General features: G+C 36.1%; 1 protein-coding gene across 3 annotated transcripts in view; it reads right to left on the minus strand.

Annotated features, from left to right (window-relative positions):
* Positions 1 to 3,480: 3,480 nt before the first annotated feature.
* The window catches only part of LOC103134361 (sodium channel protein type 2 subunit alpha-like), a 30,751-nt gene continuing 11,086 nt past the window's right edge, over positions 3,481 to 23,145 (minus strand). For 2 of the 3 annotated variants that reach the window (XM_016668696.1, XM_016668698.1), the window contains 20 exons: positions 22,745 to 22,808; positions 22,444 to 22,585; positions 21,345 to 21,551; positions 20,464 to 20,727; positions 19,011 to 19,385; positions 17,800 to 17,923; positions 16,788 to 17,026; positions 16,514 to 16,687; positions 15,675 to 16,031; positions 15,024 to 15,476; positions 12,818 to 12,956; positions 12,588 to 12,742; positions 12,296 to 12,469; positions 11,982 to 12,104; positions 9,541 to 9,804; positions 9,399 to 9,455; positions 6,981 to 7,118; positions 6,800 to 6,904; positions 6,183 to 6,453; positions 3,481 to 6,081 (listed from right to left, as the gene is read on the minus strand). In XM_016668696.1, coding sequence (XP_016524182.1) covers positions 4,895 to 6,081; positions 6,183 to 6,453; positions 6,800 to 6,904; positions 6,981 to 7,118; positions 9,399 to 9,455; positions 9,541 to 9,804; positions 11,982 to 12,104; positions 12,296 to 12,469; positions 12,588 to 12,742; positions 12,818 to 12,956; positions 15,024 to 15,476; positions 15,675 to 16,031; positions 16,514 to 16,687; positions 16,788 to 17,026; positions 17,800 to 17,923; positions 19,011 to 19,385; positions 20,464 to 20,727; positions 21,345 to 21,551; positions 22,444 to 22,585; positions 22,745 to 22,808 — 5,012 coding nt within the window. In that variant the 3' untranslated portion in view covers positions 3,481 to 4,894. The remainder of the gene's footprint in view (positions 6,082 to 6,182; positions 6,454 to 6,799; positions 6,905 to 6,980; positions 7,119 to 9,398; positions 9,456 to 9,540; positions 9,805 to 11,981; positions 12,105 to 12,295; positions 12,470 to 12,587; positions 12,743 to 12,817; positions 12,957 to 15,023; positions 15,477 to 15,674; positions 16,032 to 16,513; positions 16,688 to 16,787; positions 17,027 to 17,799; positions 17,924 to 19,010; positions 19,386 to 20,463; positions 20,728 to 21,344; positions 21,552 to 22,443; positions 22,586 to 22,744; positions 22,809 to 23,145) is intronic. The other variant, XM_016668697.1, reaches the window with a different exon arrangement.

Below are 23,145 nucleotides of genomic sequence, written 5' to 3' on the forward strand. Positions count from 1 at the left end.
GCAACTGTTCCAGCAGAGGCCCTTCCATGCTCTGTCAGATACTATTTAGCACTAACTCTGACACATAATCATTGTCCTCTGAAGATCAATCGGAGAGTAAATCAGGTTGTTATTGAGCTTCATGTGCAACAGCGGCCAATTACTGTGCCACATAAGTTTAGTCAGTGTTGGAGCTTATTTTGCTCCAACACTGCAGCTAAGAATCGCAGACAAACTTTGTTAAAATAGCACTGTATTTATAAACACCTGTTATTATGTTACACAAAATTGAAACAAAAAGCTTTGCCGTATACAGTACACTCAAAATACAGCTTAAACATAGCAGACAACTAAGGTGTTGTACTTAGAAAACAGCAATGCATATTGCATGAGTTGTTGCGCTTTTAAAAAAAGCAGGGTAAAAACCTATTAGAAGAGGACAATGTAGTCATATCCTCTTGGGTATATTGTGCTAGCACTCTAATGGATATATCCATTGTGGTTTGTACAGGCTGCTATTGATCACAGCACCATGCCTAATTATACAAGCAACTCAGTTGCTAATGAACTCTTATTTTACCTTTTCATTTGTGTTGCCAGAAACTAATATCCTGAAATATGATCAGTTTGGACTTAACTGAGAAGAGATGGTAGTTTGCCCAAGAGGTTTCTGTTTTTCTTGGGCATTTGCAGTCTTCAGGTGTAAGAAGGATTTGTTTCCATTTGAAAAGTATGTCCCACTTGCATTTTATTGTTTTTGAGATGTGGGAAAAAACAGGAAATAAGATCACGTGAATGAGATGTGTTCATGATTAGGAGACAGAGATAAAAACATGTATTTACATATATATTCCTGTGCATCTAGTCTGTGTGTGTGTTAGCACATTTAAAAGGTATAGAGATAACTCTCCTCTGTCAAGTGTAATAGGATTTTCTGCCCATCTATCTGGAGCAAACACAATTACAGAGCTGTTATGGGTAGCAATCTCAGGTTTCTCTTTGAAATGTTTTTTTTTTTTTTTTTTTACTACAGTCCCTTTGCATACCAGTGGCCACGTAGAAGCCAAATACACATCTTTTGCCATAGACATGCCCGCATATTACTGCCAAGCATGCTAGACTCCTGGGGATGGGGATGGCAGACCAACATCCGACCTTCAACCCTAATGTAGTCTAACAAAGGAGTGTTCTGTCATGTTGCCTGGCAACCGGGGAGGAGAGTCTGCAGAATCATTCTTGATTTAACAGCCATTAAAATAGGCAATATGTAACAGCACTTGTTGCCATTAGCGAGCTGTGTGATCATTAAGATGCATCTTGTAACTGAGGGATGTTGAATTTCTTACATCACTGTGAAGATAAAATTAAGGGAAGCAGTCATTATACGAATAAGAGAGTTGAGATTCAACATGCTGCTTCCTCTGACACAATCGTTGTGAAGTGCATACTGGAAATCATACTGGACAGACATAAAAATGTCTGTGCAGACATAAAAATGTCTGTCCAGAAAACAATATCTAAGTACTGTTTGTGGGTGCGGTAAAAAACTGATAACCACGAGGGTTGTGATTTGACAAGATGACTGGAATAAAGAGCACTTTGCAATCAACCTCCGTTTACTGCCCACTGTGTTGTTGTACAACCACAGTTTGCAAAAGCAGTGATGGACAATAACAAATATTTAGACAGTTTTTAATAATTAATAACATGTTCCATCCACTTAAGATGCTAATAGCTTCCGGCATATTATGACAGCCTCCTCAGAAAGTAGATCCTGGCCTCCTGCACCAAAGAGTGCACTCGCTGGAACTCACTTTAATTTCAGAAATGTGTGTCTTGACAAAAATTGGATCTAGTGTTTAGAAGCAATATCTGCATATTTTGTCATTCAAAAGCATTTGTTGATAATCAAGTTTTAAGTACTTTCCATTTCCCTGAAATTCAAGACAGTAATGTACTGTAAGTTGATCCATTTACAGTTTGAGTGGTCATTAATATCTTGCAAATGAAAATGGATGCTGAAAAGATCAACATTTTACAGTTTTTGAGATCACTCTGTTGATTGTAGTTGCTTTACTGAAAGATTTCCATTTTCCATGTTATGACTGTAAAACCATTGAATCATTTCTGTGGCGTAGCTACAAGTTCCTGAAATTAAACAAACCCACATCCCTCATCAGCTTTATTATTTCTATCCCATTAACAATTTGTATGTAGTGGAAATATTTGCAAGCTTTTCAGTTGAATTTTATACAACCTGATATAAACGAGAAATATATCAATATATGCCTTCATACCAATTGCATAGAGAAACTATGCTAGAAAAATTCAGTTACCCATCTTCATCATCAATTAAAAAAAAATAAATTAATAAGAGGAAATTAAGCACTGATAGTGTAAGATGCTATTTAAAAAGATAACATTTTCTGAAGAAGTAAGTTGAACGTTAATTTAAACTGCTATAACAGAGAGTTAATCTTCAGCGGGTGCTAGTAGTTTCACTCCTTTGCCATTTCATACTTGTGAAGTGTTGGTCAGGTGCAAAAAGTATCTGTGTGCCACAGGATGTCAATGCTTACTCAACCTGTGGATGTTTTATGAAATTATTTATGTGCTATAGGAAATGCATGTGGAAACTAATGTTTACACCCTTTACTAGTCTTTCACTTTGAGCCTTTCTATTGATTGTTTTTTTTTTTATCTTTAAAAGGGCAGTATTATGTATTTTCCAGGCATAGTGCCATCTCATAGCACAATCAAGTATCTATGTTACCTTCAATTATCATAAAATTGTTGTATATATCAAAATATGACTTTTATTGGATTAATGAAACTGAATCTTCCACAACAAGTCACCAAGGGTGTGAATCCTACTATGTTGCAGTTGAGATAATTACGATACTAAACAGCTTACTATTGTAATAATACCAGTGAAGGATTTATAAGAAATAGTCATTTGTTCCTAAGCTTTGTAAATTAATTAATATGAACAGCTAAATAAGACAACATATGTATATATCTTTAACTTAATATATTTTCTAGAATATTGTAATATCTTTATCCCATGACCTGCATTAAAGAACAATTAGTGTTGTTTTTTGTGCAATGATGGCAACAAATAATCCAGAGTCACTGAACCCATTGGGGAAGTATTCTTTAAGATGTATGTTTTTGGTTGGTGGTATTATATTGCAAATTCTACCAATTATTTCAGTAATTACCGTGGCTGCTTATTATGATCTGTGGCCTTAAGTCTTTGCTTGTTGGATTTGAACCAAAGATTTATCCCAGGACAAAATGAAAAACAGAACAGCGAACCTCCTCTTCCCCCCAAAAAGAAGTTTGCAGTTTTATACTAAGAGACAAGGAGTGGCCTCTTTAACAACAACAACAACAACAACAACAAAAAAAAGCTAAGTATCAGCAAAACACAGGTACCCCCACTACCCAAAACAACATTCACATCAGGACCAAATAATGTTGAAACATTGGCAGGCAGACTTGATATACTTATAATCTTTATTTGAACCATTACCTTTTTTAAATAAAATGTGCTATAGTAGTGTCTTGCATGCAGGTATCTTTATGCATTTCAAATAGAATGGATTTATACAATCAGCAGCAGTCTATATAACAAAAACTCTCGTTCATTGAGTATAAAGTGTAAAACACCATGCAAAAAGCAATTACATCAGTGGGACCTTACTGTCTTCCCCACCAGATCCGGTAACAATGTATGGTGGCAGTCATGAGAAGCAACAATATAAAATGTAAACAGAGGCAGGAAATAGCAATGATCACATGATGTGTGTGATGCAATTTCCTTGAGATTCTTCATAACAACCTGAGCCACCAAATCCATCTTTGATGTTTTCTATGATAAAGATTGAAAGATATACTGGAAAACGCAGTGTACCCCCAGTTCTACCAGAAGTCTTTCACAGAGCTTTATTATGAATAGTTCATACCCAAATATCTTATTACATACCACACAGCATACACAGTATATTTAGTTCCTTGTTTAAAATGGCATTTTATAATATCAAACAATGTTATGATTGTTTAAATTAGAATATTAATTTACATTACCAAGAGAAAGAGAATGAAGAAGCCTGTATTTTAGACCAGTCAAAACACAGTGGAATTTCCCAAAAAACATTAGCTTCCCTGCAACAGTCAAGAAATCTGTCTTTAGGTAAATACGAAGGCAAACAAGATTATAATTTTTTTTTGTATTTAAAAATGCATTAAATGCTTTATTTTTAAAACATGTTTGCTTATAAAGATGTGCATGATTAATCTTTTTTGTTATATATGTAAACCCAGAAGACATAATCGTCTTCGATGATGAGAAAAAGTGCCGTTTTGTTTAAGGGTCACTGTCCTGATACTGATCAGCACAAAAACTCAGCAGTCTTGATGTTTTTCAGCCATAGTTTTGCAGCATAAAGCCTGAAATTAAACTCATGGTGAAACTGTACTCTTTGGCATGCACAGCCATGAAGAGAAACATTCATGCAGAATTTCAAGTGGCTTTATCAGTTGTCCTTAGCACAGTAATTAAGGCTGGTCTGAAACCAGAATATCAATTCTAAATGAAACTTTAAAGAACCATCCTAAAAGTAAAAAGGGTTGTAAGAAAAGGCAACTGACTTACAAATTAAATGTATATAGCAAGAAACCATTCTGTTTGAAAATAAATAGGTCACTTAATAAAAACTAGAACTGCACAATGGGCTGTATCGCTGGAGTAGCTGCAATAGTCATTAAAGCAATAATTAGTTTGCCTTTAAAAATACTTTAAGTAATTATAACAATTTCTGCAAAATAGTCCAAAGGGAAGGATTTCATTTCAAAAGCTGTAAACATAGTTGTTTTCAATTTCTAGAGTCAGTTTTGCTCTTCCATTTTTTTTTTATTTGTCTTGTTCTGTGATGTCTTTGCTCTCGACTTCCTTTTCACTTCTGTCCTTTTCATGTTTGCTATTCACATTTGGTGTTACACTTGTACTTGAAGGCTCAGAGTCCTTCAAACCTGAGACTTCAGTTTTATGGGTGGTAGTGAGTTCCACAGGCTTTTCTGTACAACAATCTTCTTTGTCAGTCAGCTGTTCGTCCTTTTCAATATCAACACGGACTACATCAAAAATCTTGGTCCGAGTATAATGTCTGAAAGCTCTCTGAATAACAGCAGCTGACGCGTCTTCCTGTTTTTGGCGGAAAGTGGTTGTGATGGGTTCATACGACACCTTCGATGGATTTGCAGCCATGAAACGCTCCTCCATCTGGCCCCTGAGTATGTCCATCTCCCCACTCTCACCCAAGACACGTTTTGTAAAGGCAAACAGGATATCCAGGCAGTGAATGCGATCACCACTCACAACTGGTAGATCCATTGAGATGAGCTCCAATTTGTTGGGCTTAGGAATGCGTAATGGTGGGGCTAAAGAATCTGCAAAGTCTGAAAGCATGCTGTACTTCACAAACTGTGTTGCAAGAGGGTCAAACTTTTCCCAGACCTCATAAAATATTTCAAAGTCATCCTCGCTTAATGGCTCGGCGCTCTCCTCTGTGGCCACGCCAAAATTCTCCAGGATGACTGCAATGTACATGTTCACAACAATAAGGAAGCAAATAATGATATAACTCACAAAGAAGGCAATTCCCACTGCTGGATTTCCACAATTTCCTTTAGCATTATTACTACCAGGATGTTCCATTTCAGAATCACAATCGCTATTGTCCTTGGTGTTGAGGATAGGAGCTAGAAGGAGATCCCAGCCTCCTGATGTGGTAATTTGAAACAAACAGATCATGCTGTTGCCAAAGGTCTCAAAATTAAAAAGGTCATCGATGCCTTTTTCCTTCTTGACATAGGCAAAGTTTGACATGCCAAAGATGGCATAGATAAACATCACCAAGAATAGCAAGAGGCCAATGTTGAACAAGGCAGGAAGTGACATCATCAAAGCAAACAAAAGCGTGCGGATCCCTTTGGCACTTTTAATAAGGCGGAGGACGCGGCCGATCCTAGCCAGTCGAATCACTCTGAACAGGGTTGGTGAGACAAAATACTTCTCTATCACATTTGCAAGAAAAATGCCTGTGGAAATAAAGGACAATTTATTAAAGTTAACAAATAAGCAAATGTACAAAAGTTTAACTGTTTATTTGCACAAAACAGAAGCCAAAGAAAAGTCTTACCAACAATTGAGAGGATCACCACAATGAAATCAAATATATTCCAGCCATTGATGAAAAAGTACTGGCGTAGTGCAATCATCTTTAGCAAACATTCTCCAGAGAAGATAATAATAAACACTATGTTAATGTACTTGAGGTTCTTTTCCCATTCCTTACTTTGTCCTTCAACTTCCACCATCATAGTTACCATATTTAACCATATCAGAACCATTATTGCAATATCAAATACTTGTTGTGTGACAAAATCAAAAACATATCCTTGAAGTTTGTTCTGAAATAGAAAAACACATACAAATAACAATAAACAATAGGAAAATGTGGATTACCAAAAGAGACTAGATTCAGTTGATGCTCAGATTAGAGGCCAACCAATGCAGTTTCCTCCATTACTGAGTTCATTGTTATGGTTTACATTGTCCATTCACAAGCACATTTGCTGTTTGGCAAAAGAACTTGTGGTTCCTCTTTGTAGAAAGTTGCTATTTTCAAACAAGCAGAACCTACTTTAGCACATCAACGTCTTACACATCCTCAAAACTGACTGCAATAAGTTCAAGTGGTTGATTAACTAGCCAAACTAATAAAAGTCAAACTCTAGCTAAGTTAGATTTACTTACTTCTGGCCTTGGAATTGGTTTCTGTGGCTTCTTTGATCCCAGCTTTTTCATAGCATTATAGTATTTCTTTTGCTCATCGGTCATGAAGATGTCTTGACCTCCTAAGTAAACAGGCACAACAAACAATGTGAAACTACAGCAAAACATAAGTAGTTGTTTAAAGAGAAGATGTGACACTTATCTTTCTCTTCTGTTGATTGAAATTGTCTATAATGACACCAATGAAGAGATTGAGGGTAAAAAAGGACCCAAATATGATGAAAACAACAAAATATATGTACATCTTCAGGTTGATTTCATATTCTGGCTGATCTCCCGCCTATAATAGAAACAACAAAACACACAAATTAAACTGTAAATGTAGAACTAAGAGGGCTGCACAGTGGTGCAGTAGGTAGCTTCTTGGTGCAGCAAGAAGGTCCTGGGTTTGATCCCCAGCCTGGGGTCTTTCTGCATGGAGTTTGCATGTTCTCGCTGTGCATGTGTGGATTCTCTCTGGGTACTTTGGCTTCCTCCCACAGTCCAAAAACATGACTGTCAGCTAATTGTTAAGTTTATTGGGTTCTCTAAATTCTCCTTAGTGTGTGTGCATGGTTGTTTGTCCTGTCTGTCTCTTTGTTGCCCTGTGACAGACTGGCGACCTGTCCAGGGTGTAGCCTGCCTCTTGCCTTAAACGCTTGCTGGAGATAGGCACCAGCACCCCTCTTGACCCCACTGGGGACAAGGGTGCACAGAAAATGAATGGATGTAAAACTAAGAGCTCCTTCAGGGTATTATAAGCCTGACAGCCTGCAAGACTTTACTTACTCTTTCTTTCATCAAGGTAGGAGTCAAGTTTCAAACCCACTGCGTTAGCTCTGCTTGTGGAGCTCTATGGTAAAACCTGTAGTCGTGCTTTCAGAGGTGCACACTGAGCGAGTGGTGAGAAAGATTTATCTTTGCAAACAATGGATTATGTGCTGGCGTGTGTGTTTATATCTACACACTGTCCAGTGGTGTTTTAAAAATGACAGTCATAGAGAGCGTTTAGATTTAATTTCTTTCTGGGCATTGCCATAACAGGGGGGTGTTTTAGTTCAGTTAACACTATTGCCTTGTTGCAGGATTTGAAACCCAGATATTGCTGTGGGGTAGACAGGCAACCTATCCATAGTGTAGCACACCTCTCACCTGTCACCCCTTCTGTTATAGAAATAGATGAATTTTGAGTTTATGTATCTAGGAAATGTATATCAAGGAATATATCTGAAAAATAAGGAACAGTGTTTCCCCCAGAAAACTTGCTAAGCCAAGTGGTCGGGGCGCTAAGGCGATCCACCGGCGATCCACTGTGTTTTAGTATTAAAATTAGAACTTAATGGACATCTTTTCTAAAAGTAAGGAAAAACCAATAAAATAATGCAGAAAATAAAACTCTACCCCAATCACTCCTGGGGTTTAAAAATACACAAAAACATAAACTCATATATACTGTATATCAGGGGTGATCAAGTCCAGTCCTCAAGAGATAAGGACCTGCAACTTTTAGATGCATCCTCACTCCTACAGACTGGGATCAAGTGTCTGAATTCCCTCACAAGCAGTCATTCAGCTCTGAACAGGCCTGGTAATGAGCCATTCATTTGATTCAGGTGTGTTGGAGTATCGATGGATCTGAAGGTTGTACAATGGTAGCCCTGGAGGAATGGACTTGAGCAACCCTGGTGTATATACTACCTAACACTATTATGCTTCCTGACACAGTTAAGGCATTTCTTCTAGCTGGTGGAGGTTGCTGCTGAGATGAATATTGAGTTGATAGCAGGTTTGGTGGTGACAGTGTGATAGTGTGGGGACATGGCCTTCCACTCGTAAAATTTGCCTTGTTAGTATTGGAGCCATTCTCAAACCAGTCACTATTAGAGATAGGATTATGAAACTTGTGGGAATCGGATAAACCCTGCACCAAACCAGGGGAGCAAAATGATGTATCAGAGACTATATCCAAAAGACAAAGAGAGAGGGAAGAGGCAAGCTGTATGTGCCAGAGTGATTACCACACCCTCAAAGACCTACTGAAAAGCACTGCGTGCACAATCCTACAGCTGTGCAAGAACAAACTGGTGATCAGTATCAACAGAAAGTTCCAGGTCGTAGTTGATGTGCAGGTTCTTCCATGAACCCTGCACATGAAATGAAATTATTCATTTCATTTCTGAAATGAATAATTTGTTAAACTGGCACCATGTCTTGTTTAGTTCTGTTTAGGAGGGAACACAAAGGCGTTTTAACAACATGAGATATGTTGCCAGGATGTTTTGTTTTTACAATTATTAAACCGAACACAAGTTTTTTTTTTTACTTTTCTGCTAACTCTATATCCCTCTCCACATGATCAAATGGATTCTTTGTATTGAACTGCAGAATGCACTCTAGTATTTTATCCTCAGTGAGTATTTTTAAGAACTTTAAAAAATATATTTTATTAATTTTACACTCAACTTGTTAAAAGTTTACATTTGAAATAATATCCCATCATATGTGTTATATCTGGCATTAATTAATTTGAAATAAAAAAAAATGTTAGCAATGCTGAGATAAACAAGAGATATTTTATTACTTTGCTTTGAGAATCCACAGCAGCATACATGATATCCATCCAGCCTTTGAATGTAGCCTGTCAAGAAAGATGCTTTAAATAAGATATTAACATGTTTGGAAATATGAAAAAGTTATAAGCAGAAAAATATCAAGTTACTTACAACTTGCAGAAGAGCAAGGTAGCCCATTGCAACATTGTCAAAGTTGACTTTGACATTCTTCCAGACGCCATAACTCTTACATTCTGTTTCATTTTTCACTTCTGTTGGGAGGAAAGGCTTCTCTGTAGTTGTATTTTCACACCTATAGAACTTCCCTGCAAATAGGTTTACTCCCATGATGCTGAAGATGAGCCAGAAAATGAGGCATACCAGCAGGACATTAAAGATGGAAGGAATAGCTCCCATCAGGGCGTTGACTACCACCTACATAAAAGAAAAACACCACAAAAGTAACACATATTTACTGCCTGTCCCCAGAACGTCTTTTAAAAATTATGCACAACACTATATCCATGAAATGGTATGAAAAGGAACACACAAGAGTGATGAAACCTGTGTAAACAAACAGCAGGATATAACATGGCTGCGAAGTTATTGGAAGTGGAGGGAAAACAGGTAAAAAATAGGAAAAGAAGGCAGGAAATTTATTAAAGTGTACTAATCTTAAAAAAAAAAAGTCGATGGTTACTTAGATTAAATAAGCATTGATAGAGAACTTCTTGAAGAGGACCAAGGATGCCAAAAGTTTCATTACTGTAAACAGAAACATAAAATAACACATAAATAAATCATGTTAGATAAAGCTGCAAACATTAAAAGCAGAAAGATGCATGTGAGAAGATGAACATGCAAATAAAGGTTTTCACAGGCAGCTATGGGAGGAAAGGAAAGAGACTATAAAGACAATACAGCCCCCACCCCCGCCCCCGCCATGAAAAGAAGTACATGTACACGCATGAAAAGAAGTACATGTACACGCTTCAGTGATTTCCTGTTACAGAGTTACATACATTTAATGTTTGTATGCAGTGAGCATGTGGAACCAAAGTAAAATTCCTTGTTTAATGACCTTGTTTGGTCAATAAAGCTGATTCTGATAAGTTATCAGTCTCAGTTTGGACTGTGAGTAGATAAAACAGTGACTTAAGTAATTTCAATATTGAGTGAGACTGATAAAGCTCATTCTGTGAACTGATTCTCCTACTTGAGTTTCTTCAGTGTAAGCAAGTTAAGAATGCAGTGTGAAACTGTTCTGTAGCCTGGTTGAAAATAATTCTCACTTCAACCACAGTCTTAGATTTCTCCGATTGACTTGGATTGTCTTTGGTCGATTTTTGACCAGGCTAAACAATAAATGGAAGGAGAAGTTGTGAACAATGATGTACATTTTCTGTGCTGTTTTAGAATTGTAGTCTGCCTGTAGTTTTAGCAATAGCAGCGGAGAAAGTGAACAAAGTCGTAAAGTCAATCTTGGCCATGCTTCCAAATATTCAAATATTCCAAATATTCAATTAACATTAACAGCTGGATCGGCACATCTCTCTTCACAGTGGAGGATGATTGGTTACAGCGCAAAAGTAACCAATCATCATGTTCAAAGCTAATGTTTTTAGCTTTGAACATTACATGTGTCTTGGGCAAACATTAGCAATTGTGTAAGATCTCAACAGAGTCCACCCCTCTAGGAAGCAATAATTTTTCAAAAGCCAGGACCCACACTCCCTGTACTACACTAAGGAAGTAAAGTGTAGTACGAAGGCAATTTTTTTTTTTACAAGGGTATACCTTCTATAACAAACTAAAAATATAAAACAGAATTACAGTGGGAGAAAATGGCTGGGAGAAAAAAAGAGGTAAAAGGAGGAATATGTTGATTGCATGCAACAACTGAGAAGATTTTAAATAAAGTGTGTGCATGTGTGTTTGGAGAGCGTGTGCAGGGCGGGGGCAGGGGCTGTTAAGCAGAGCAACACATGTTTTAATTTGGCTAGTCAATTCAGTTAGTAAACAAAGGCTATAAATATGAACCTGATTATCTGTTCTCTTATATAAAGCTAATTTTCCATCACATATTGTAAAAGCCTGGCAAACTTCAAAAGTGTTTTTTTATGGTTTTGGATCAGAAATGTAGTTAGTACCTAACATAGGTAGCCAAAACACCAAAAAGCATTTTACAAGAACATATTACTAATTCCAGTAAGATGTACTGAAACGTTTTTTTTTTTTTTGTCTAGAAGTCATTTAAACCACACTGTACTATGCATTATTATTTCCATGAAAATATATTTGGTGCTTAGAAATATTCATTGTATTTTCACAAAAGTTAGCATGGGTTTCTTTTTCTGACAAAGATTTTGAGCCTTGAAAAGTGAAACTCAAACGTATAAATCCCTTGAATGCATACAAAACTTTTAAATCCAAAGATGATTACATCCATAGTTCTCTGGTGATATTTTTTTTGACAATTATTACCAGTAGCGATACGCTAGAGGTTAAGTTTTAGAAGAACCGTGCTTTAAGCTTCAATGAAAATCTTGAGCTCATTGTCAGCATTATGGTTTTGCTTACAGTTTTGCGAAAGAGTTCGTGACTGCACTTACCCTCATGCCCTCAAACCGTGACAGAGCTCTTAGGGGCCTCAGAGCTCGCAGCGTTCTCAGAGATTTGATTGGACCAAGTTCTGAGTATTCTAAAGCATTAGCCACTAGACTGACCAGGGAGACCTGGAAAATACACACACACAGACACTGTAACCAGAGAAGGCTGAGAACGTATAGTAAAACACATTTATGTTTAAATATTTTTCAATGTAATTGCTTCTACATCAATTAGAGTTACCTCATTGTAACTGACAATTTAAGAATGAACAAATCTTTTATTCTTTGTTTTTGCATAAGTTAATGTTTCAACTCACGTCAACAATGAGGAAGTCCAACCAGCACCATGCATTTGTGAAATACTTGGCAAATCCATATGCCATCCATTTCAGAAGCATCTCCAGAATGAAGATAAAGGTAAACATTTTGTCTGCAAATTCCAAGATCACTTTTATTGTCTTCCTCTGCTCAGAGTATATATCTTCAAAAGCCTAGTGAGAAAACATAGTCGGTCATCACACTACCGGTGATTATATATTGTAGTCAAATGTCAAGAAAGCATTGAAATAAGATTTACTTTGCAGAGAAGAAAAAATCTCTGAGACTTACAAGTGCTCCACTGCTGAGCAAAATCATGAATATGATGAAGCTCTCAAACCAGTTGTGCTCCACTATCCGATAACAGGTTTTTCTTAGAGTCCACCACACTTTCCACCAACCGACATTCGCATTTACTTGGCAACACTTACATTTCTGGATGCAACCTGAAAAAAAAAGTGTGTTATTTATCTGTAATGTGATTAGAAGCAAGACTGTCAGATGAATGTTGGATAATTTACCAGCAGTAAAGCAATCATGTGGTTCCTTAATTACTTCTACAACAGGTACAAGCTCAGCGGGCTCTCCGTTTGACAGACCATCCACTGTACTCCCCTCAGAGGTACTGAACTGTCCATCATCGTCATCACCATCGACAACCTGTGGATGCAATCAAGATTGTGTCTCAAAAAGCAAAAAGTTTATTGACGAAATCTATGATGCTAATTTTTGGGCCACTTTGAGTGTGATTTATCCATTTTCCTCACTCGTATTACTCTTTCAATTTTAAATCAAGATATTTCTACCATTTTCCAGAAGCTTTAACAAATCAGGAGCTAAAATCTATATTGGTTTTGAACTCAGAGCAGAATGAGTCCATCTACTGGCCAAATGCCTCATTTACAAGCAGAATCTGAATGCAATGCACTTTAAATATAAGGATTTACCAACTATTGCATTGAAGCAGTCCTTTGCAATGGAAATATTGTACATGCTGATACTGCTGTTATTGGGATGAGAACTGAAATTCAACATATTGTGCAGCTCTCGCAGTAACGAGTGAGTTACATGAGTTCCAGTCTTCAGCAAGTTCTCTTCACCATGCACAGATACCTAAATGTACAGAGCTGCTGCCATGTAATTGTCTAATTAACTATTTGAGATAATCAGCAATTGGACGGTTGTACCAAATAAAGCAGACTAGGTGTACATGCAGATCATTTGCATTGTTTCTATTAATCTGAAAAATCAAAAAATTTAAACTTCTTCCTTAGAAACCTGGAGGTATTTGTAGCTATTCTTTGCCGTATCCGGTGAAGCATTTTGATTTGTCATTTAGTTTACTGTTGTAAGGGCTTCTGCAGGGTGTGTCTTCTAAAAGCTGGGATGAGCTAGAATGTCTTCCTGCAGAGTGCAGGCTACCATGGGATCAGATAGTGAAGTGCTGGCAGTGATGTAAGTATGTTATTGCAATATTGTGGATGTACTAATGTTAATGTAATAATGGTTCATTTCTCCACCCTTTCATTCTGTTTCTGTGAGAGAAACCTGATGCTATGCTGGAGCAAAATCAATTGTGGTACTCAAATGGTTAGTTTTTCCAGTATTTGGAGTTTCTAAGTTAGCTAATCTTCATTTTTAATCTCGGGTATAAGAGAGCTACATGAAAGTTTTAGCTTAAATTTGAAAATGTAATTCCTTTCTGTTGTTTTAAGAATATTAGTGTTATTACATTAGAGTGACAGTAGGTTTTTGTTTTAAATTATTATTTGGTAGTTTGTAGATGAATGGCAAATATAAGTCTAAGGTGTGATATGTATAATACCATTAAATCAGATTTAATAATCAGTTTGGGTAATGTGCCCAACACATGAAAAAACAGAGACTCATGTATGAATTAAGGCACATTTCTTCATTTTATCATTGATTTAAGTATTAATTTTACAAATATGTTTTTCTTTATAGAAGTAATACTAAAGTTTTGGAGTGACATTAGCCAGACACCCAACTTGAATGTAACCGACAAAAAGCTTGTCAGCAATAACAAGAAGGGTTTGAGTGATCTGTTAATGAGGTCTTTCAATTGATTACTTAGAAAAGTTTGATCTTGGAAAGAAAATTTTTTATCAAGATCAATCCTCTTTAAACATTGTTTTAGTACCATTGGAAGATGTGTATTTTATTGCAGACCAGAAAGAAATTTCTCAGTTCAATGAAAATTATTTTAGATCTAAATTTGTTAAATGTGTGAAAAATCCTAATCCTAACCCTATCAACAAGGTTTTTTCTCAGAGAGGGGTCTATCACAGACAAGTAAAAATAGTGAGTAAATAAAAAATAATCCTAATGAGATGTTACAATTGCTGTGTTTCTGTCTTTTTTCACCCAGTAATCCCTATTGCATGAAATCAGCCCTTTAGAGGAAAATTCAGCTCCACAACACTCACAAATAAATGGCATATAATCCAATCTGAGCACTAAGATTCTCTTGTCTAGACCAGTATTGGTGTGTCTTATTCCTAGGGAAAACATTAGGACACTAGCATGACTCTTTTACTATAGAAGGCAAACATTTGAGATGCCATTACCTGGGAGCAGATTTCCCCAGTACAAAAAAAAACCTACATCCTTCATAAATATTAAGACAGCGGATGACACTATCTTTTAAAGCAGGAACCCATTTTTATCAAAGATTATTTTAAGAATAAGGCAAAACATAATTCCTACCATATGACATTCCGGTATGTTGGATGAAAAACTGCTGAAGTCCTCAGTGTTAAGCATTTCAAAGTCTGACTCTTCTGCCGCAATGGGAACGGTCACAGTCAGACTTGGGTTATTTATGAAAGACATGATGGAATCATCACTCCTGCTGTTGACTATGTACTTGTTTCCACTTTTGTCCACTCCAGTCACTTCACCATTGCTGTTCTTAGTTAAGTCTTTAATGGTATGATTGGGGACACCATTATGTCCAAATGTTTTGTCCTCAGTTGTTTTTTTATCTCTGATGCACAAACCGTTGCAGCAACTTCGAAACTTCAGTTTAATGAAGGCGATGGCTCTGTGTATGCGGTCAAACGCAATCTGCAAATTGTTGAGCTCATTGTCATCCTCTCCAGACATCAGATTGTCTGCACTGAATGAACTCAGCAGCAGGGCCAGGAACAAGTTCAACACCTGTAGGAGGATGACATTGCTTTAAACAGGATTGATCTTGAGTTTGTTGCTCTCAGATAATAAAGGGAAAAAAACAAAACAAAAAAAACATTTAATGCTATGAAACTGCATTCATTTCAATTACTCATTACAGAAATAAGTTCCATTGAAAACATTTGAATGATATGGAATGAAATGACCATAAAAGATGCAATGTACCACAAGATTTCCAATAACCATGACCGTCATGTAGAGAATGAGACATGGGGCTTTCCCAGCCACCTCCATGCAGTCCCACATGGTCTCTATCCATTCTCCACAAAGCACTCGGAACACAATGAGGAATGAATGGAAGAAGTCATTCATGTGCCACCGAGGAAGAGTGCAGTCTTCAGAGATTTTACACACACAATCCTTATAGTATTTTCCAAACAGCTGCATGCCCACAACAGCAAAGATGAAAACAATGATGGCTAGCACCAGGGTCAGGTTGCCCAAAGCTCCCACTGAATTACCAATTATTTTGATGAGCTTATTAAGAGTGGGCCAGGACTTGGCCAACTTGAACACTCTCAGCTGTTAGAAGAGAAGAAAAAAAGAAAAACTTTAGAGACACACCTTTGTGTAAAACTCATTTGAATATAAGCATCCAATTAGAACCAATATACCTCAAATGACAAGGTAATCTCAGACGTATTCATACCCCTTGTAAGTTTAAAATTATTTTCATCCCTTCAAAAAAATTCTAATCAAGGAAACAACCAACAAGGAAATCACACAGGCATCTCTCAAAACAAAAATTAAACAATGTAAAATGAGTATTAATTTAAAAAAAAAACAATCTCTTTCTCTTTGTATTTACATTTTAATGAAAATGTCATGCTGAAAATTGTTGAGCTCTTTTTCAATAGTCAATGGATCAAGCTTCATTGGCATTACAGCAATCAAATTCTCCGAGTAGCTTTTGAAGGTTTGTATGTGATGACAAGAGTCAAGTCTTTTGATTTCAGTAATTTTAAAATAATTCAATAAAAGGAGCAGCTCTAACAGATACTTACCAATCTAAATGACCTCAGAATGGACATGCCTTTTACATCAGCCAGAGAGAGCTCTATCAAGCTTAAGCAAACTATGACTCCATCAAAAATGTTCCATCCCACTTGAAAGTAATGGTAGGGGTCCAGCGCAATGACCTTGAGGACCATTTCTGCTGTAAATATGGCTGTGAACACCTTCCCAAGAGTAATTACAAGGGAGAATAATGAAACAGGAATTTGAAAACATAGTAAATATGTGAAAGATTTATGTTCAGAAGTCTAGAAGCTGACTTACCAGGTTTCCCACATACAGCATGTCGGTGAACCATGGATCCATTGGATAATACTCCATGGCCATGAAAACTGTGTTGAGTACAATGCACAAGGTGATGGCTAGGTCCGTGAATGGGTCCATCACAATTATTTTGACTATTTCCTTGATTTTCAGCCATAGTGGACAACACTCCCAGATGAGGAATTTGTCGGCAAATTTGTACCAGTAAGGAGGACACTTCTGTCTTGATTCTTCGAGTTCTATTGTCAAAACATCACAAAATATTTTAGTTGAATTGATCATTTATTCCCTTTAACCCAAAATATATAATAGTGTTTTATTACAATCTTTAAAGCTGCAGTAGGTAACTTACAAAAAAAAAAAGTTTTTCTCTTTACATATTTGTTAAAACTCATTATGTATTGAAAGTATGAGACAGATATTCTGAAAAAAAAAGAAAAAAATCAAGTTCATCCACCTTCTCTCTTTGGTCTTGCTGTAATCTGCAGAAATACACAGCTCTGTCAGAAACATCCAATCAGAGCCTAGCAGAAGGTCTAAGTGCTGTCAATGAGGCTCATGTACGTGCTTCTTGGACCCTCCCTCGCACAGAAAGTAGAAGCTTAATTTTGTCTATTTGCTGCATCTGTGGCAGATTAATAACCTACCATTAGAGGAAAACTGTTCATTGGCCGTCATTGATAGCCATGCTTACTAGCCTGTGCATTCACAGTAAGAGCTGCTGTAGGGATGGAGCTTATTGATTATTTCTGACTGGGACCAGTAGAACCACAGGGCAGAGGCAGAGGAGCTTGATTTTTCACAGATTGTCTCATATTAAACTGTGAGGACATAGTGACAGTTTTAACAAATATCTAAAATAGCTCGCTGTTGGTCCATGAAGTACACAACTTTAAAACAGAAACCTATTATAACAACATTATAATAGATTTGTGGCTATTATATCATAATATGACAAAGGTTCAATGGACAGAATATTTTTAAAACATTGAACAGGGTTAAAATGACAAACCCTCCATGGTGGTTGTGATGACACTGGCTATACTTAATGCTCTCTGTCTCATCTCGGGTAACTCCAAACTGTTGAGGTAGTTTTCCCCACTGGTCGGTTTGCCTTCAGTGTCTGTGGTGTCAGCCTTCACAGAGAAAGGATGATTAATGCCACTGTGCTGAAGATGGTAGGTAGTAAGAATAAAAAATAGAGTTCGCTTCAGCATCTTATTTATCTGAATAGTTATTTTTTATACTAAAGCTTATAGTGAGGATTTTGCAGTTTTCCAGCTTTCTGGTAAGACGAAACCAATAGTTCAGTTTTAAAATCATACTTAATAATGATAAAGATTGATAAATAGGCAAAAACATGTTTTGCCTACTTAAATTTAATTTGCCATGCAGCTGACTAATTACCAGCTAATTAACCTGCAATTAACCTGTGCAAAAGACATTAACTTGAAACTGCTAATAAATTGAGAATGTATTCTTGGTTCGCTCCTTACATCTACGCATAAAAAAAATAAAATTACATATATAAAGGGAACACTCAAATAACACATCCTAGATCTGAACGAATGAAATATTCTCATTGAATACTTTGTTCTGTACAAAGTTGAATGTGCTGACAACAAAATCACACAAAAATCATCAATGGAAATCACATTTATTAACCAATGGAGGCCTGGATTTGGAGCCACACACAAAATTAAAGTGAAATGTTCCCTTTATTTTTTTGAGCAGTATATATATATATATATATATATATATATATATATATATATATATACAGAATATATAAAAAAAACATTTAGGTAGCATTTTTAGGACATCAGGTATCAATACTTTACATTATTTCAGCAGCAGTAAGTATAAATCCTAAATGATTCACAGACAGTAATAAGAATCAGAATTATTTACTACAGAACAAAAGTAATTCTGGTAAGCCTGCTATATCTGCTGCAAGGTGACAGTGCTAACATCTAACTATGTAAACTATGGAAGCTGGTGATCTGCATACACATTTGTGCATGGAACATGGCAATAATGTAAAAAAAAAACAACAACAACAACAAAAAAACAACAACAAGGACCTGATTTGGGAGATGGTCAACAGTGATGTTGAGTATAAGCATTACAGGCGCAGGCAAGACAATGAAATGTAATAAACATAACAGGAGATGTCGTAAGCAAATAAAATGAGGCAATCTAGGCTATCAAGATATTTCTTACATTGTTTCCGGAGGAGGCTGTATCTATTCTCTGATTAGGTAGAAGAAGCCCTGTAGGCAGTGGTGTAGGAAATGAATTCCCGTCCAACAGAGAAACAACCCCATTGCAGTCTATAGAGCTGTGCCTGATCCCAAAGGGTTGAAACCGGAGATGGGGTAAGAAGCTGCACTGGCTCACACTGCTGCTGTGTCTATCACGTCTTGAGGCATTCAACGGGGATCCCCTCCAACTCAGTTTGCCTTCAAAAATGCTGTTCTCGTCATCTGCAAACTCATTTTCTGAAGCGACATCTTGTGTTTGGCTTTGGAGACTGAAAAGGCTGGTTTTGCTGTGTCTTCTGGAGGAGAGCAGTGGTCCACGGAAACTTAGAAAGGACTAGGAGAAAAAGATATTCTCCAGTGGATTGATAATAAATGTTGAGGTACAGAAAAAAAAAAAAAAAAAAAGTCCACGGAAACTTAGAAAGGACTAGGAGAAAAAGATATTCTCCAGTGGATTGATAATAAATGTTGAGGTACAGAAAACAAAACAAAAAAAAAACAAAAAACAAAACAAAAAACAAACTTCCAAGACAGTATTTTGCAGTTTAACGCTGCAAAATACTGTATTTCTAATGAAAAATGGAATGGACAATGGAGGAAAAAACAAAAAACAAACATAAAATCTATATAGTGGTAAGCGATGGGGAATTGAAAGAATGTGATCACAATGTGAGGTGTGTTGATGATGAAGAAAAGGATCACAATGATCAGAGTGATAAGAATTATAAGATGAAAATCTCAAGTAATGTGATGGATAATGACAAGAAAATGAGATGAGGAAGAAGAACAAAATGAAGGTGATAAAAATGACGAAGATGGCCACAGTAAGATCTATGATGATGATGATGATGATGAAGTTGATGATGAAGATGATTATCAAGATATCCAAGAGATGCCAAAATTGTTTTTGATTTTAGTAAGAAAAATAAAATTCTGGTGTCTAACAGTTAAAGAAATGTTGCCATTTAAGGATCTTAATGTAAATGTTTAACTGACCTATCTTCTTCTATTTTTTTTAACTGTAGTAGTTTTATTGACAGATTTTTTTAAATAAATAAATTTATAATATATTTTAATTTTAAATTATTCCAAACAGGTATTTTGATTTATTTATTTATATTTCATATTTTAGATGTAAATTTGACAGCTGGGTAAATTATATTATTTGCAAAAGCAGGCATAAATGGCAACACCATTTATTATACTATAAAAAACACTGGCATTAAGCTTTTAAAAAAATCTATTACCAAAGTTTCAGCTCTCCTGAATAGTTGAAAAAAAATACTTCTGGTGATTCAAATACAGTGACAAAACACATGATTCAAAGACTACAGGCTGAAAAACATAAAATGCAGACTTTAAAATGCAAAACAAGTAATGTACTGCTCAGCTAATAATACATGGTACTGCACCTGGTGTGTAGATGAGCATTTCATGTCATAGTTGAGCGGATGTTCATCCACAGAGAAGTGGAAACGATTTGCTGGTAAGCTGTCCAGTGAGTCTGAATGAGATATCTTCCTGGCTCCTTTCTCCTCCTCTTTTCTCTTTTTTCTCCTGTTGCGACGCTCTTTGGCACTTTTGGAGCTCAGCTTAGATACTTCTGAGGAACTCTCTGTTCCTCCACCTTTGTCCAAAGCATCTCCATTGGTTGCTGCAGCTGCTTTTGCCATTGCCTTGATGAGAATAGGCAGCATGGTGAAATAAACAGATGATACAAATTGAATCAGATGTGTCAACATGGCTGGTTTGCATTGGAAGATGTGATTCAAGTTGAACAATGAATAAAGTGTGCAATGAAAATTTACTACAAATAAGGATAATATATTTAACAAGGAAACATCTAATTTAGAGTTAGCTACTGCTCAGTGTGCCAAACCAGGAGACATAAATATTCTAAAGATCACAAAAAGATTGGAAAGCAAGGAGTGCACTGACAAATACAAGTTTAGGTTATTTTCAGATTTTCTGATGTATTTTAACACCTGTTTATACAGTGTAGGATGAATATATAACCACTTCAACCACTGTTAAAGACAATTATTAATTTTCTGCCTAAAAGTTGTTTAAGGTGAAGTTGAAGTATTGGAAAACAGTCCTCTTTATTACATTCACTATGTGCATCTGGCATCATTTGGAGCACTAAACCCCATTAAGTAGAAGACTACAAGTACCTCAAACTTTATTGCATTCATGTCAATAACAAGATGTAAACTTCAGAAAGTACCTGTACCTTTAAGACAAACATTTGTATAAACAATTTTATAGGAGAAGGAACATCCATTTAGTGTACCTGAGCATCCTCTTGTTGACGTTTTAGCTGCTCAATGGCTATGTTATATTCATACTCCTTTTCCTGAGCTTTCTTTAGGTTGACCTGGCACTGCTCCTCATAGGCCATAGCAACTACAGCCAAAATTAAATTTATCAAGTAGAAGGAACCAAGGAATATAACCAGGACAAAAAAGATCATGTAGGGTTTCCCAGCTACTCGCAATGTCTGTAAATACAAAATAAAAAGTTAATTTGATTTTGATACAAATACCTCATAGCAAATACATGAAGTATTTTGAAACACTCAATATTTATTACTTAAATTTTTAAATTGAACTAAGGTAAGTTGGAAATAAACAGAAAACTCAGAAACAGAAAACAAATAGAGAAGTCATAAGATGTTATGTTAATGACATTTAGTAAAAGAGAATTGCACAATTTGCCACAGTAGTTCCAGTAAGTTCAAATTATCAATATTAATTGACCTTCTTTAAGCAAAGTCATATACCAGTCTTAAATCAGATAATTACCCCCTTGACCCTGAAAATGGAAATAACATAACCATTTGAGTAGATTAACAATGCTACCAGTTTTTTTTTCATAGAACATTGTATTTTTGTTGTTGTTGTTGTTGTTGTTGTTGTTTTCCTTCAATTTCACATTAAAAGCTGACATTTTGGATGATAACATATTTAAACAATCTGTTTGATGTAAATAAAAAACCCACTGGCTCTGGGAAGAGTTTGTTGCCACAGGTAATGTTACCTCCATTCACAGGTGCTTTAATGTATGAGATATTTGCTTTGCCCATTGTTAATATGAAGCTCGTCAATTTGGTCTCCAATTATTGTTCTAAAAAACCTTTCAAGATCTGTTTGCCTGAACCACATTACGACTCGCATTTATCACAACCTAAGGTGCACCTGTGCTGCCTTTAAAGGTTGAGTTGACAGAATACTATTTTAAATCATGCTTAATCCTAAAAAGGAAAAAACAAACCAAGCAAAAAATCTAATAAAAAACAACAGAAGACAAATGATTGGGTCAATTTAAACTTGACACAGCCTAGAGAAAAACTGAGTTGGATTTTATGTTCTTTTAGTTTTTGCAGAAGTTACCTGCTGATAAAGATATTCCCAGTAATCCTGTGTCATCAGCCTAAACAAAGAAAGGAAGGCCCATCCAAAGTTGTCAAAACTTGTGTAATCATAGTCTGGGTTTTTTCCACCTTTTAAACATCTAAACCCCTCTGGACACTGCCTGTAATACAGAAGGAGTGTGTTAAGCACAAAAAAGTTTCACCATCTAATAATTTTCCACTATATTATCACAGTAATAGTTTTGGCACCGTATCACATCAGGGTAGCATTTTTCTATGAAAAAGCCAGTATTCTGTTAGCTGGAGTCTGACGTTCTTACCCAGCAGAGCTGCTGTTTCCACAAAGCAATGCATCTCGTTTCCCTTGAAGGATATATTGATTACCTGAAAGGAAAATTATTGAAAATGATATCAGACTTAAATTGCGCTTAATGAGGACATTCAAAAAGGCTTTACATAAGATCATTTTCATTCACACGTTGAGTTAATTTCCACACTAAGTTGCCGCCACAAATTAAATAAGTACAACCCCCTGTATTTACCAGTAGAACAATACAGAGTGCCGCCCTAATAAAAGGTGGTAAGGCCAAACTTATGGAATTATGCAAACACCTTTATTTCACATAACATCAGATTCACATATGAAAGTGTACTTTTACTTCATAATGTGGAAATGCAATATCTATCTATCTATCCATCCATCCATCCATCCATCCATCCA

This window comes from Poecilia formosa, unplaced genomic scaffold (assembly GCF_000485575.1).
Source record: "Poecilia formosa unplaced genomic scaffold, Poecilia_formosa-5.1.2 Scaffold16, whole genome shotgun sequence".
Taxonomy (NCBI): Eukaryota; Metazoa; Chordata; class Actinopteri; order Cyprinodontiformes; family Poeciliidae; genus Poecilia; species Poecilia formosa.